Below are 16996 nucleotides of genomic sequence, written 5' to 3' on the forward strand. Positions count from 1 at the left end.
ACTACATGGTGATCTCATTCTGGGGTGAAGAGGGTAAGTGAGTATTTAATGACACTGTACAGGCTTGTCTCAGTGGGCTAGTACCTTGCACAACTTCAAATCAAAAGCTTGTTTATAAAGCAGGTGGTTCCTTTGTCCCACGTGCACATGGAAGAAGACAAAATGCAAGGATGTGATTTAAGTCACAGCTTTATTAACTTATCTGAAGGTCGTCCAGACATAATTTTCATCAGCCCTTAATGACTTCCACTTGGTGGAGGACTGCCACCACCAAACACAGTTGGGCTCTGCCAATAAGCTCATCTCCTCATATGAGATTTAAAATGGATGGAGAAAGGCCATCCTGAACTAGGAACCCAGATCTGTGCCCATGTTTGTTCAGGGAATACTTCTTTTATTTTGAATTTTGAAGTTTCGTTTATTTAGAAGCAAGACTTCCCCGACTTCTCACCCTGTCCAGTTTTCTGCTCTGGATATCTGCCACACATTCACACCAGCAATTAGCTTTGCAACTTTCCTCCCACTCCCTAAGCATCAATTACCTTCATCATTCAAAATATATCCACTGGAGAAGCATTCCAATGTCTTGGAGAACAGCTTGAATACCACATATATATATATTTATTTTTTTTTTCAATATTCCCCTTTGCAATGAGTCAGACAGTTTCTGGCTGTGTCAGCACATGGAAGCTTAAAAATCTCTCCACCAAATCCTTTTACACACCAATTTGGACTAATTTTTAGTTCACTTTCAAGACTGTGGAATCTGGATCTGCTTTAGCTCTTTTCAGCACCTCCTTATGATACACTAAATTTTCATCCATAGTCATTTCAGGTGACTGTTTCCAGGCTGATAGACAAGACATCTGTTTCTGGAGATGCCTGCTGAAATTTCAACAGGCAGATCTTGTAAGGCCTAATCAGGCAGGTCTCTCAGAGGTCCCTGAAGGCAGTAGTTTTTCAGTTTCAGCCCTGCCTTCAGATTTTAGCACCACAATTCAATTTCTTTGAGGTGAAAATTGTACCATATTTGTACTTGTCTTCAGTCTTTGACTGTCAGGGACCACTTTGCTGCATCAGCCCAGCCCTGTATAACCTTTTGATGGGAGTCTTCTAATTTAACCACTGTGAAATGTGCCCATCTTAGGTCCTTAATATTTTGTTATAGTCAGCTTGAATCTGAGAGCTTTAGATGAAATAAAGAGTAGGTGGTTCCGGTCTCTCACACCCACGCTAGCTATGAGATAGATCTATGATTTACTCAGGCATAAATGTATCCATTAGCTATGTCTGTATTAGTAAATAAAATGATCTGTGTCCTGTTTTCTGGCCCTGAAACTAAATAGCACAGTGCAATTTGCATGCACACATTCATTATCTTCCCTTCCAGCCGCCTCTTGGGATTGATGCCCAGCATGTGCTGGTCCCTCAGAGAATTTCAGATCATGGCCTGGAAAACCAGTACAACCAGGCAAGTGAGAGTAGCGATAATTAAACAGTATGGACAACTGTGGGACAGCTCTCAGGCCTTTACCTTGGCTCTGTTTTATTTGCTACTATTAGACATAGCCACTTTTATCGTCCCCTTATGTGTTGATGTGCCTCATTACTTCCACTCAAATAATTGCCCAGACACTATGTCACTGGGTGCATAAGAAATTACTGGACAAAATGCTAGGGCTATTCTTCTCTGCTGTGCTTTTTTAACAGACCAACCTCATTACTCCTGTGTCTGAGTGCCTTCCAACAGTGCATTAAGTGATATGGCTACACATCTGTCACCAGAACCATGAACGTGCTTCATCATTTCTCTTGGCCTCTGCTTGGGAAGGAAATTGTATAGGCATGCAGCACAGTGATTTATCTTGTGTGGGTGGTGGTGGTGTGTGCTTGCACTAGAGAAAGCTAAGCTGAAAAAGTCTGTCTTTTAACTGAGGATTGATGTTTGTTATGACATTAGATCTTGACATAATTGTCAATGGTCTTGGATCAGTCACCTGAAAAAGCTTTGGATAAATCTATGCATCCAAGTGTAGTGTATCCTATATATACCCCAGGTTTAGCTATACCTGACTAGCCAGGCATGTCAGGAAATACCAGGTCTAACCAGGACTTCTTGATTGCATCGAAGATATATGGCATTTTCCAGATGTGCCAGGATGCCTCACATTTCTCAGATGCACTGGCCTTTCTGTTTCATCTGCACAATGATTAAAGTCTGCGCTGCTTGTGCACAGGAGTGTGAGGGTGGCAGGAGAGCAAGCAAAAGATCCCCAAAGAAGATGTCAGCCTGCTCTTGCCAGAAAATCCACCTGGCATGTGGCAATGGGGATGGCTGGGAGCTGCCCATGGTCTGGGGGAGAGCATCCTGGGATACTGCTTGTCACAGCCAAGCTGTGGCTGACCTCACAGCCAAGCTGTCACAGCCAACCTCTGTGCCATATGGCATTGTAGTCAGTAAACACACCTGCTTGCCACACATGAATAAACGCTGTTGCTCGGTTACTCCCACTCTTCCTGCCACAGAACTAGTTCATTATTCATGTTCTGAACCAAATTGTCTGGGTAGTTTGAAGACTTGTAATTCTACTCCCTTCTAAATGAGGCCTGATCCAAATCCTACTAAATTTATTTAATTGATTTTCAAAGCCTTGGGAGAGATTTTTAAGTTCTGCTGGAATAGATCACAGTCTGGAGAAAGCACAGTGGTGGGATCAGTACCAAAACCCATAAATATTGTTACGGGGTTTAAGTAGTATACAACTGTAAAGCAAAACATGTCATTTGAGACTGTACCCAGAGGAACATACACACTCTGGACTATGACCTTTTGCCATGATCAATGCAAAGATTTTTTGCATTCATTGTAGATACCTTTATTTTTTGACAGGATACAACTGACTATGTTGCATATGTAGCTAAGGATCCTGTTAATCGGAGAGGTAAGTTAGAAATAATCTGTTTGGCATCTTTTTTCCTTTGAAAAACATGAATTATTCGTGGTATAATTCAGTCAACTTTTTTTTACCCCAGAAAAGAATAAATGCAGCCCAGTAAAAAGATTGCCTTTGACAGAGTCATGGGAAGATTGTTTAGCAGTAAGAAACAGCAACACGCAAGTTGGTTCTCCAGCTTGGAACAGGTCTTGCCTGCAGTTCATCTCCAAATATCACTTTGATTCTCTTAATCTCTTAAATCAAATGTTTGCCTTATTTGGCTGTGTGAGCTTCTAGGCAACAGCTTTTACCTACATCCAATCACTATGCAAGAACTAATCAGTCCTCTGATTAAGTCCTCCGATGAGGTGGCTGAATCTGTTCAGTTTTCTCAGTACATGCCTAATTCTTCCTAGCAAAATCAGATTCTTTACCAAATAGTGAGCTTTTAAGCCAGCTTGCTAGAGGCTGCAATCCCATTTCTCAATGAAGTTTTATTCAAGGTTTTATTGAGTGATCAGTCAAGAACAGGGAACCTGTTCCAAGACTAGCATCCAGTTCAGATTCTCTAAAAAAAAAGTAAATTATAAAAATTGTGCATTACAGTCTGGAATAATAGGTACAGAAAATATTCCTGCTTGTAATGCAGAAAGCTTCACTAGGTCTTAATGCTAGATACAAAGTATTGTATAATGTACCTGAGAATCTATTTATTATTCATAGATTCATAAAGAAAAAAAGACTAGCTCCAAAAAAAGATTCAAGCACTTCCAACAGGATTTCTGCAGAATTCAGACACTTTAATGTCAAAATGCCAACCCTGCAAACCCTGAGCTGCCACCTTACCATGGGCACAACTGATTCAATAGCTTCCATATTTCATCATCTTTAATGATTTTAGATATCTCAACAATCTGTTTTGTCCATGTGCAGAGATGTCCAGACTTGAGAGCATTAGCTTATAAATAATACCTGCGCTAAATGTACTAATGTGCTGAATATTCTTGAAACACTTAGAAAACTTAAGGGAGGTGGGAGGTAGGGTGATAGCCCAGTTCTTTGCCATGCCTGTTACATTCCAACATCATGTGCCCCCCATTAGAAAGTCTCTGGCATCAGACTCAAGGCTGTGTGGTGCAGAGCTGCTCTCCCTTCTGCTAATCTGGAGACTGATTCAGTTGTTTGGAGAGATCTCTGTGGCAATGTAATGGACCAGCATTGCAGACCAGGTGTTGGCACCACAGGGTTTGGAGGAGCTCTGTGCTGTTTTCTGTTCCTGTGAGAGAGGGTTTAATATAAAAACTGTTTCATGGATTATGTTCCTTATAGCTAAGCTGAATGTGTTTAGGCTTCACTTCCTTGTTGAGCTAGTTTATCGTAGATCAAAGAATCATGTAAGCATCTGGTGTTGTCTTCCAGTGGCGTTTTTAGTCCAAGTATTTCCCAGTTTTCTGTAGAAAAAGTTTGACAGAGTGGACTCTGTAGGTCTCCAGCTGCAGTGCATGTCCTCCATCCTTCAGATTATTTCTGTTCCTCCTTCTTTCATTTTTCTGCATTGTTTAAAAGATGTAGATGATCCCTGTTATTCTTTGGAGTAATCTGGCATTAATGTCAACAATCTAAAAGAGAGGCTGCACCTTCCTATCCTTACTTGCTTTTGTCATCATAATTAGCTGGTTTCTCATAAGCCTTTTTTTGCTGCAGTGAAGCACTGTTATCTTACATAAAATTCTTTCACACTGTGATCTTTAAGCTTTTTGCATTACAGCTTTCTGTGGGAGCCTTACTCATTCATGTGTGTAGATCCGTGGTTAGCAGATCAGTGACTTTGTCTGTGATCAGTATTAAACCACATGTTTTTAAAAGGTCTAGTTTGATCTGGATTGCCATCTTTCACCATCACTGGCCATTCTGTCAGTCTTTGTGCTACCTGCAAATTACTTTAGAAGCAAGTTCGAATTTACTTCTGTGTGTAGTGAAAATGTTACTGTTACTGACACTAGCAGCAATGCTATAGTATATCTTTCACTGGCATATTAGACTCATTTCTTCCCAAGGATGGAAAAGCTCTCTTCATGCTTTATATTCTGGATCTAGCAAGCTAAAGGCTGTCTGTCTTCCAGTGTAACATTTACAAGAAATTATCTCTGTGCGAGCCAAATCTTCTCATCCTTTTACAAGAAGCACATCTCCTACCTGCTGAAAGTCCATTCACGTATCCAAGGAAACAGGTTACTCATTATGTCACCTACTGAAACTACTTAATGACTCATACTTCATTTCAGCTCCAGACACGTTTAGCAATGAGCGGTGTAGCCTCTCTAAATCCCCACTCTGGTTACAGAGTGCAAAAATTACAGCTTTGTGTAGCTTAATCATTTTGGTCCACATTCATGGAGGTAAGTCTGCATCTTACTGGGGGCAGATCGTTCAGTGCTGCCAGCAGTGGTGCAGAGAGGCTAAACAGCAAAAATCCTGCTGCTAACCAGGGATGTCTGCCTCTGCCTTTGAACACGTGGAGGTCCCGTTTTTGGCTGCTGAATCCACTCTCAACGTGCAGCTAAGGACAATTCCCCTGAATCAGGTATTGCCTCAGCATGCTGGTCAGCACAGCAGATGCTGTAAGGGGATAAGAGAGCATCACTGGATCTGTTTAGCAGGGCAGCACTGTGACTGGTGCCATCTCATGCTGCGTGAGGTACTACTGCTGCTGAGGGACAGACAGCTTGGCACCCTGGTCATTCCATACCTGCATAACTGCGGGTTTTTTGGCCATTTATTGTGGCCTCTTCAGAGCTCTGTACAGCAGATGGGACTCTGAGAAGTCACTGCTAAACCTCCTCAGTCTCCCTATATTGCTGTAACTAAAGTTATGTCACACAAATGTTGTGACCAACCCTTATTTGTAGGACATTGACATCCAAAGCACTTGATTGCACTAAGCTGGTCACCGGGCATATATTAAAGTGCAGGTTTTCAGCTGAAGAATTTATATTCAGGTTATTAAAGCAGTCAGGAGTGATAGACATCAGTAACTTTGAAGAAGGTCCCACTGTATGGAATTTTCCAAGCAGGGCTTGGAGAAGAACCAGAGCTTAAAATCCATCCAGGCTCTAACCAGTAAACCATGTGCTTATGCAGCACTGAATATGGAAAATGAGTTTGCCTGGGCTTTTTGGAATATCATCAAGGAGATGTTCATTCAGATCTTTAGCTTCTAGCTCTTAACACCCATCTACATTCCTGCAGTGTTAGGTGAAGTTTTCATGAGTTCACCTGTTTATGTTGTTACAGAAGTCCGTATCTCTGAGCCACTCTGATTTTAAAATGGGGCAGATTTGGTGGCTCAGACAGCTGATGAAGGTTTCTCAGTCTCCCATAGGAAGAGAGCTTGTCTTGCCAGCCCTCCTCCTTACTGCCTCTGTCACAGGGGGTTCAGGGAGGTGGCACATTGCGGAGTGCTGGAGTTAACTGGGGTCCTGGCTCTGTGTTCCCCGTCGATCCCACAGTTTTCTGGGAGTGTCTCCATACAGACAAGAAGGAAAAGATACCAGCCTTGGTATTACTATAATCAGATCAGGGCTGGGGATCTAGGAAATATAATATTACTGCTCCTCCCTTGGCCTGCATTTGGGAAACTCTGGAAACTCAAAGGAAGAGAACACCTTGCAAACTTGGGGTGATTAGACATCAAACTGAAGTGGTAATTAAATTCAGGAAAGCAAAGAATTTTTTTTTTGTTGTTACTACCTACTGATATTTTTAGAATTTCAATTTAAAGCTCAGAATTATCATATAATTTATTGCATTCAGGTAACAATAAGTGAAGTCTTATGCAATTTCCTGTCTTTATGATATACTCTTGTTAAAATTGTGGAACTGATTTGTGATCTAGCCTACTGCAATTAAACACCAGAGCAATTTAAATAAAAAAAGACCCCATTGCCTGAAATTCACTGTGCCAGAATTGGGTTTTATTGAAATGAGCATGCCATGGGATAGGGCACCTATGCCTGACGTGTGTTTTGTCGTACATCAGTGTATTCCACCGTAATATAAACAATGATTTGCATATGCATTTTTCAAATCTTTTTCTTTTAGCTTGTCATATACTGGAATGCTGTGATGGCCTGGCCCAGGATGTCATCAGCACCATAGGCCAAGCGTTCGAGCTTCGCTTTAAGCAATACTTGCGATGCCCCTCTAAGATGCCTACTTTCCATGACAGGTGAGTGTGATTGCAGAAAACTGCTAAAGGATCTTCTTTAGCTTTGTATTTACTTAATAAAATTTGCTGTGGACAAAATTGCTGGAGACAGGCAGGATTTAAATACTCTACAAGACTTCTACTGAATTAGCAAAGCAGTGTTTGCCTAATGAATATGAAAGGTGCACAGTCATTTTAAAAGAACAGTCTAAATATGGATTTCACAGTGAACTTATTGAAATGGTCATGCATTTTCTGTTGTAGTTAGTAGGCAGAATTGGTTGGCCAAGAATGGATGTTATTTGTGGCTTTTCCTCATTGTTACTATCACAGCAGCTGTCAGTTTAGATGAAATAAGCTAGAGTTGCTGGGCTTCCAAAATGACTAGTGATATTTCACTGTTTCTGATATTAGCCAGGGTAAAGTTTTTAGGAATGTGATGTATTGTGCAGAGGCTTTGACTGCGTTGTTCTCTGGAGGATATCTGTCTGCTGGTGTATGTTTAAAAGGCTGGGGTATAGCATTCTGTTTTCTTTGGTGAGCTGTGTTTTTGACATGGATTGCTATATGCTTGCTAACGTTAGTATAAATCCCAGTGAGCTGGTACCCTGTGTAATCCCATATCAAAGTAAAATGAGTCTATGGTGAATATAAAATGCAACTATATTAATCTGGAAGCATTCTGTACTCACTTTAGACTTGTGTAAATGACTGTTAAACGCAGACTGAAACAACAGAGCCAATCTCCTGACTTTGTGAAGTTCTTCCAGATTTATATTGCTGATAGAGCAGCCATAATTAAAGACAAACTTTTAGAGCTTAGTCAATTAATTAAGTAATAATATTACAAATGCTACTGTAAGGTTAAATAAAATTGTTAGTTTATAATGGTCTCTAAAACTAAGTAAAAACACCATTTACTCAGTGTCAAGAATTTAATCCATTGCAAAGGAAGTTCAGATTAGTTTGTCTAAACAGACAAGGTCTGCCACATGATCCACCGTTGCTTCCTGATTTATAACGGTAGCTGAATTGTCAAAATAATATGCAATAGTCATCACCTGACAGGTAGTCTTAACATGCTGCAAGTATCTGTAGGTGCTTTGCAAGTGAGGGGCAAGCACTCACTTTCTTACAGGGTGAAGAGTTTTGATGAGCCATGGATGGAGGAAGATAACGAGGCAACAGAACATCCCTATTACAACAACATCCCGAATAAAATGCCCCCCCCTGGTGGCTTCATTGATGCCAGGCTCAAAGCAAGGCTTCCTACTGCTGCAGATACGACTCAGGTCAGTGCAATTGCATCTCTGCCCTCCGGCTGATGGATCCGAAATGTTAAAATAATGTGTATCCTCAGATGAATACATTGGGATCATTTATAGATCACGGCCCTTCATGTATACCCAGTTTCCTTTTGAATGGTCATTGAAGATCTAGGGGGCAACAAATTAGGCAAGTTCAGAACAGATCAAAGGAGGTGAGCTCCTCATGGTGTTAAAAGATGACACAGGTTCAAGGGAGAGAAATCCGCTGAGGGTTACTACATTTGTAGAAACCATGCCAGCTTCGGAGAGTGTCAAATAGTCACACTAACTGGGAAAGGTTTAATGCAGAATTGTTTAAACAGTCTAATGCAGTCATTACTAACAGTTCATTATGTTAATAACTCAGCAGCAATCAGTATTTAGCCAGGTTGCTAGGTAGGTTTTCCACCTCACATTGAACTGAGGTCAGCTTGGATATTTCTACCAGCATTGCTGTCAAAAATTTGTGGGATTTTTGTAGCCTTTTCAGATCCAGCACAACTGTGGTTGAATCCAGAGGGGCCTTGTCTATAGACAACATCCTCCCTTCAGTACCCAAGTGTGTCCCTTGGTACCAATGTGAATCTTTCAGCTTGTGCATTTGAGGGTGCTGCGGGTGTCTTCTGGTCCCAGGTGTGTTTCTGTGGAACATTTTTCCAAGGTGTGGTTTGTCAGGGCTTGCTATGTGAAGACAAATGTACTGGAGGAGATGATGCATCATTTGGGATTGCGGGGGTTAGTAAAAGCAGGAAGCAGGGAAGTTTATATGAAGGTCAGTGGTAATATCTTACTCCTACACAAATGCATTTGTGAGAGATATACTCCGACACCATGATGCATTGGAAATGAAGAGTGGGAGTACACAGAATACAGCCAAGGAAATTGTCAGAGCCACTCATAATATATCTGAGCATTTTAAAAGTAACTGAAAATTTCTTTTACGTGTGTCCATTCTAGTCTGCAGGAGTGGGAGGAGAGCAAACTTATTACCAGAGTCGCCACTTAGGAGACAAATTCAGTGAAGACTGGCATCATGGGCTTGTTAAACAAGGTGAGTTTTGCTGGTTTTCACTGTAACACTGCAGGAGGTCTTGGGTGGGCAAAGCATGAGAAAGTCTGATGCCTCAAAGTCTTAAGACAAAGAACTGCACTTCTTTTATGGATTCCTTTTGTCCAAATTTTTGTGTTGATATCAGTGAAAAGCATTTGGTAATTACCTCTGGATACATTAATTAATGCCCACCTTCATAAAATCTTATCCTTTGCAGAGAAGTTCATAAATAGAGTTGCCCCAAACCTTCAGTGCTGTAGCTTGTTATGTCTTAAAACCCCATGGTATTTATAGACAGGCTGCATGGTATGTTCCAAAAATCTGACCCACTAGGGTATGCAAGACAGAGTTTCCAAAGGAAGAGCCTAAAGTCAGAAGCTTTTTTTTTAAATGTGGAGCAATGCGTGTGTTTGCCTATGATCTCTGTTCCATGAATAAAAAATAATGCATGATGTTCTTTTTGTTGTTGTCTATGAATTTTAAACAAGTCACATCAAAACATATATGTGAATTTTCACCCCTCCATTTATGACAGCTTTACTGTGTTTCTGAGGACGCTTTCTTTTCAAATGCCAGAATATGTTATCTGTTGTTAACGTACACAGATTTAGGATTTTATCCCATTTCGTCTTCTCATGACTCCCCAGCTGAGTATCATTTTCGAAACTGACAGTCTTTATTTATGAAAATTTTGTTTCCTCCTGAATAATACCCTCCCGCCCCCCAACCCTCATTGAAACACAGTTCTGAATCCATTCATCAACATGTTTTTCTACTAGACCCTGCAGTTACTGACTTTACATCTCCCATTCCAAAGGATTTTAAACCTGTGGTGGTAGGTTGCAATGTTATTTGATCATTATGACAACACTGTTCTGCCAAATACAAAAAAGAAGAAAAAGTCTTGAATTTTCTAGGATCTCTGGATATTTGTAGTATGCCAGAAGGGAAATCACAAGTAACCCCAACAGCAGAGATGCCAACATATGTAAACACCCAGCATATAAATATAGAAGCTCTATTGGCGCTTCAGGCAGATGCTGAAAGTACCTTCACTGGAACAGCAGATGATACCAAAGAGAGCAGCCCAGGAAAGGATCTGTTTGACATGAGTAAGTTCCCTTCCTATTCACTCCCTTTCTAACAAGCAACCCAATGTGTTTATGCATTAGTTCTGTATAAAAATAATTGTAGAATTCCCCAATTTTTAGTATTCTTGGTGGAATCATGATGAATTTTAGAATTCAAGGTAGTTTCATATTGGACCAAGTTAAAATAAGGGTAGCCAAAGATCTGAAGCTCGTTTGTATTATAGCTGAGTTAAGGTGAATTTGCAGTCTAAGTTATACTTAGTGTCACAGGCAGCTATGTCAGAAGGAAAATAAATCAGGAGGTTTGTCATGCAGGAAAGTGAAGGAGTGAATGGCTGGAGAATTAGCTCTAGCCTGTTACTAGTAAGTCAATGCATACTACAAAAATTTTCTTCATCAAAGAAGCTGGGAGGGAAATTAAAAGGTTGAGTTATCCCTTGTTCTGGATAGGCCTATTATCCTATCTAGCTGTATAGTCCAGCTTTGAAGTCAGTTTTTCCAAAATTAGATTTATAGCTGTAGCTATAAAACAATGGTTTAAGCATCAGTCATAATTTGATGTTGGTGCTACCAATATACATTGTTTTCAGCCTTGAAGAGACACCTAGCAGGAAATATAGGGAAAGCAGTTTGATGAACAAAAAGTTTCTTTATTTTTCTGCTCTACCTACCTCCAGTCAACCGCTGACTTATGATTAATTTAGTTCATATTATTAAAAAGCAGGGAGAAAAAGGAGCTGGTGCCTATATGTTGTTTGTAAAATGTCATATCTACATTTCTGTTATCTCAGTATACATAGAACTGTCTTACTGGAGTGTTTTTGCTGAGATACAGCTCTATGTCCACAGTTTAGGGAGATTTTGGATTGAAAGAAAGGGAGAGGGAAGAGAGTTGAGAGAGTATGTATCTGTGACTATGGATCTGAAATAAGTCTGCTGTCTGAAATCAGGGATGTTAACCTTGATTTCTAACATGCAATGCCCTTAAAACCTGTACCTTACTTCTATTTTATACACATTTTTTTCCTAAAAATAAGGAAAATTGATTTCTCATCTTCCAGGCTTCATTAATCTTTATTAATCATTGGATCATTGGTAAAAAAATAGTATTAGAAAACAGGTTAATCACCCTTAAGTTAGTGGTTTGTCAAGCTAAATGTGTTTGGCTTAGTGCAGACTGTAATTTAGCGAAGACATATATAAGCTGGTTTTAAGAATTAGCAGAGGTATCAGTAAGCTGTGACAGCACAGTATTTACCCTATTTCTCTGAGCTAAATTAACCTCTCTGTGGCCACATGCAAACATGTCTGTGCACTCCTCACACATGAGCTGTCTAGAGCTGGTGTATTGCTTCTCAATATTGATCTGCAGACATTCTTTCTTAAGTCTAGTTGGCACAGGACATTATCTCTTTTTAATATCCACTAGTTGGCCAGATTAAGGTCTTGCAGAGAAAAATAGCTTCCGATAGGTTAGTATACCATATAATGAAGCATATATGGACTATTTACTATTTCTGTAAGACTTTTGGGATCTGTAATGACACATCTTTCCTTTCCACCCTACAGAAAGTAACATTGAGTTCAGGATTTAGCTAAAGTTTAAAAGATGCTTCCTTGAGGCTGATTTCAGCTAGGTAAATTACATTAAAGGTGTGTTAGCCTGTGTCTATGCTGCAAAGTCCTCTTTCTAGGTGGAGGCTAGAGGGAGGCTGAGTGGTAAGGGCGGCTGATCCTTTCTAGACGTACCCTCAGGCTGGATACTCAGTAATGGATAATTTTTAAGTGAATGTGTTGTTTGAAGAGAGGCCAGATATGAGTATAATGACATTGGATACCCATATTATGCGATTTGCTTGAAATTAAACTCTCTGACATAGCTGGCAAGACAAAAGGAGACTTCTGCCCAATACCAGGGCATATAAATGCAACTTGAAAATAGCCATTACTGAAATAAAACCAGCACCTTTCAAAACCTGCCACGGTTTGCTCTGATTTTATCAGCATCCTTCTGTGCATAACATACACTTTACATATTACATATTACACTTCTTGGCTTTAATATAATCCATAAATCAGTAGGCTCAGCAGTACATCTTCCCTCAGGTTTTCATAAAGGTAAAGGGAAGGGACTATAACACAAATCCAGTTAAAAATGACTGGAATATCACCATTTTGTAACATGATTTACCTTTGAATGATCTTGCCTTTGTTTCTATTTCAATAACCAGAACCATTTGAAGATACCCTCAAGAACCAAACATCTGAGGCTGCATTGAGGAAATCCACCACAACGGGATGCACCAGTCCTCTTTTATCCAGACCAGCTGACTGGGCTGTAGCTGAAGAGCTGAGTACAGAGCCATGGTATCAAGGAGAGATGAGCAGGAAAGAAGCAGAACAGCTATTAAAGAAATGCGGTGACTTCCTTGTGAGGAAGAGTACCACAAATCCTGGCTCCTATGTGCTAACAGGCATGCACAACGGACAAGCCAAGCATCTTCTTTTGGTGGACCCAGAAGGAACTGTAAGCACTGACTCCTCACTAACACAGGAGGTTTCCGACTCTACACGATAGGTTATTCACAACTGATCATAAGTACACCCTCGTATCTTTAATATGTCCGCACATCTCTAATTGTCTCCCTGAAGTCCAGCAGAAGACCCACTGCATGATTTCTGCACATTGTAGGGAAGCTTAGGGACCTGATTCCCCAGCAAGGTCAAGCTTTAGCCACTGTGATACAGCCTTAGTCAAAAATGCAGCTAAGCCACTTCTTTAGCCTTCCTGCTGAGAAGCTGCTGGTGGCTGTGCAAGTTTGTCCAGCCTGCATGCTGTCTGTTTCCACATGACATCTTTGTCAACCAGGATACAGTCACGGCCCTCCATGTTTTCTTGTATGTAAGCCCAGGAGAGAACTGGGGTAAACATACTCCCTTAGCTGACAAAGGGTCGCTTCCAGCAGCAGGGTGGAGAGGGCAAGGGAGCTCCATTCTTCTGCAGCTGTCCTGTCCTGCTTCTGGGGAGACTTAGTCTCATCTGAGAGAATGAAAACATTGCCATACGTATTATTCTTGGCTCCTGGTAGCTAAGAGTGGGCAACTCCTTTTCTTCTGTAAAGGTCAACTTTAGATGACAAGCCCCAAAGTAAATGAGAAGGTCCTGTAAAGGAGTTGGCCTGTTGGCATCTGCTTCAGCTGAGAGACCTGTGGCAGATTTATGCCAGTCCTGCAGAGTCTGTGGTGAGGAATACCCATGGTACTTCTTGTAATTACATTTGCCACATGAGGCCAGTCAAAGAAGTTTTATGCTTTTTAGGTGCCAACTGCCTTGTTGTGGGTTTGACTGGGACATCAGCCTGGGGAACTGGCCCTATGCCTCTTGGGGGGCAGCCTCCTTCACTAAACTTTTGCCAGCAGTTTTGTGACTCCTGCATCAGGGCCTCCTAATTCTCCGTTCAACGTAAACCCACAAATAGCTGTTACAGGCTAGTGCAAGGAAAATGCTGCTGTGTCACAGGATGGACAGCGTTGGAAGGGACCTCTGGAGTTCATCTAGTCCAAATGTCTGCTAAGGCAGGTTCACCTAGAGCTGGTTGCACAGAATTGTGTCCAGGTACGTTTTGAATGTCTCCAGAGAAGGAGACTCCACAGCCTCTCTGGGCAGCCTGTGCCAGCGCTCTGCCACCCTCAAAGTATCTTATATTCCTCATAACACAGGTGGAACTGCCTATGTTGCAGTTTGTGCCCATTGCCCCTTGTCCTGTCGCTGGGCACTGCTGAAAAGAGCCTGGCCCTGTCCTCTTGACACTTGCCCTTTAGATATTTGTAGATATTGGTCACATCCCCTGTCAGTATTCTGTTCCCTAGACTACACAGGCCGAGCTCTCTCAGCCTTTCCTCATCAGGGAGATGCTCCAGTCCCCTCATCATCTTTGTAACCCTCCACTGGACCCTCTCCAGCAGTTCCCCATCTGGAACTGGGGAGGCCAGCACTGGACACAGCACTCCAGATGCAGCCTTACCAGGGCAGAGTAGAGGGGCAGGATCACCTCCCTCAACCTGCTGGCCACACTATTCCTAAAATGCACCCCGAGACTCCATTGTCCCTTTTGCCCACAAGAGCACACTGCTGGCTTATGGGCAACTTGTTGTCCACCAGAATTCCCAGGTCCTTTTCCACAGAACTGCTTTCCTGACTGGCCTGCAGTTCCCTGGGATGTCCTTCTTGCCCTGTTTGAAGACTGGAGTCACACTGGCTTTCCTCCAGTCCTCAGGAACCTCTCCATGACCTTGCAGAGATGATGGAGCGTGGCTTGGAAATAACATTTGCCAGCTCCCTCAGTGCTTGGGAGTGTTTCCTGTTGGGGCCCATGGATTTGTGGGTGTCAGGTTTGCCTAAATGATCTCTAACCCAATCCTCCTTGACCAAGGGGAAGTCTTCCTTTCTCCAGACTTCGCCTCTTGCCACCAGGGTCTGGGAAACCCAAGGGCTGGCCTTGGCAGTAAAGGCTGGACGAAAGCAGACATTCAATAACACCACTCTCTCTGTGTCCTTTGTCACCAGGGCACCCACCTCATTCAGCATGGGCCCACATTTTCCCCAGACATCCTTTTCCTGCTTGCAAGTACTTGATGTACTTGAATGAAGCCCTTGCTGTTGTCCTTGACATCCCTGGCCAGACTGAATTCCAAACAGACCTTAGCCTTTCTTCTCACCTGCCTGTATGTTCTGACAGTGTTCCCATATTCCTCCCAAGTGGCCTGTCCCTTTTTCCACATCCTGTAAATTTCCTTTCTCTGTTTGAGTTTTGCCAGAAGCTCCTTGCTCATCCACGCACATCTCCTGCCCCTTTTGCTTGATTTCTTGCTCACAGGGAGGCACCTGTCTTGAGCTTGCAGGAAGCGATGTTTGAATATTAGCCAGCTCTCCTGGATCCCCTACCTTCCAGAGCTCTAACCTATGGGATTCCTCCAAGTAGGTCCTCAAAGAGGCCAAAGTTAGCTTTCCTCAAGTCCCAGGGTTGCAATCCTACTTATTGCCGTGCTTCCTCCATGCAGGAATCTGAACTCCCACCACGTCATGGTTGCTGCAGCCAAGGCTGCCCTCAGCCTTCAGAGCCCCAACATCCCAGACCTTTCTTTGTGAGCCCAGGGTCCAGAAGTACACTTTGCCTTATTGGCTCCTCCACCACCTTTTGTCCAAAAGTTATCATCAATGCTCTTCAGGAACCTCCTGGACCACGTGAGCCTGGCTGTGTTGTCTTTCCAGCAGATGTGTGGGTCATTGAAGTCCCCCATGAGAACCGGGGCCTGTGATTGTGAGGCTACCTGCAGTTGTCTGTAGAAGGTCTTCTTGACTTCCTCTTCCTCCTCGGGTGGCCTATAGCAAACACCCACAAGAGTGTTCCCCGTGTTGGCCTGCTCCTTAATCTTTACCCACAAACTGTCATCTTGTTCTGCATGCACCCTTTGGGAGAGCTTGATACATTTGAGTTGTTCCCTCACACAAAGAGCAACTCCACCACCTCTCCTTGCTGGCATGTCTTTCCTAAGAAGTACACAGCCACCCATGACAGCATTCCAGTCATGCCAGCTATCCCACCATGTCCCTGTAATTGCAATGAGGTTTAGGTTAGCTCTGTGGTCTGTATGATTTGTGGGATCCTGACACAGGTCCTGAGCAGCCCTATTTACGACTTGTCAGAATGGAGAATCGTCAATAAAATGCCAGTTTGTGGCCAGCTGCAGCAGTGTGCCAGCAGCTTGCATTTTTTCCATGTGGCCTCTGTGTGATTATTTGTAAAAAAACAATCCACACAAAGGCTGCCTGAAAATTCATTTCACACACAAATTACTCAGTGAAGTGTTAGAGCTCTTAAGGGTGTGTTTTTAGAGCAGAGTTAACTGTCCAGTTGCTTCTGCTCTCATCCAGCTGACAAAACAAAAAAGGTCCCTAGTTCAGGTTAAGGGATGCTTAAAGTAGGGGACTGCAGGATTTTTGTTAGATTCAGAATTAGGGCTTGAACTCTGGTGGTTGCAGAGCATACTGCTTATGATGAGAAAAATCTCAGCTGAGTTGAATGGACTAAAAATGTGTTAATCTGAATATAGATAAAGAAAGTTACTGCTCTTTTAAAGATACTTTTTAATTTTGAAAATATATCTTTGAATAATTATGGAAAGCAATGTTTCAAAGCAGTGCATTTCAGCAAGCAGAGAGCAGAGTTGGTTTTCTTCAGTGATGGAGCTACACGTAGAATGAACACATAGCATCCTTTGCTGTTTTTTTGTTTTTGTTGTTCTTAGGGTTTTTTCACCCTGTGACATCCTGTACTAAGTTTCTAGCAGTTTTGCCAGAACTTGGTAAAAAGACTGAAAAATTGCAAACAAGGTGCCCACCA

The 16996-nt window shown here is 42.1% G+C and overlaps 1 protein-coding gene across 2 annotated transcripts in view; it reads left to right on the forward strand.

Moving 5' to 3' along the window:
• SHC3 (SHC adaptor protein 3) overlaps positions 1–16996 on the forward strand; it is a 103993-nt gene that overhangs the window by 79788 nt on the left and 7209 nt on the right. For both annotated transcript variants that reach the window (XM_027790083.2, XM_005239832.4), the window contains 6 exons: positions 2891–2942; positions 7038–7164; positions 8282–8435; positions 9408–9501; positions 10419–10613; positions 12824–13119. In XM_027790083.2, the coding sequence (XP_027645884.1) occupies positions 2891–2942; positions 7038–7164; positions 8282–8435; positions 9408–9501; positions 10419–10613; positions 12824–13119 (918 nt within the window). The remainder of the gene's footprint in view (positions 1–2890; positions 2943–7037; positions 7165–8281; positions 8436–9407; positions 9502–10418; positions 10614–12823; positions 13120–16996) is intronic.

The sequence above is a fragment of the Falco peregrinus genome, chromosome Z, assembly GCF_023634155.1.
Source record: "Falco peregrinus isolate bFalPer1 chromosome Z, bFalPer1.pri, whole genome shotgun sequence".
NCBI classification, from domain to species: domain Eukaryota; kingdom Metazoa; phylum Chordata; class Aves; order Falconiformes; family Falconidae; genus Falco; species Falco peregrinus.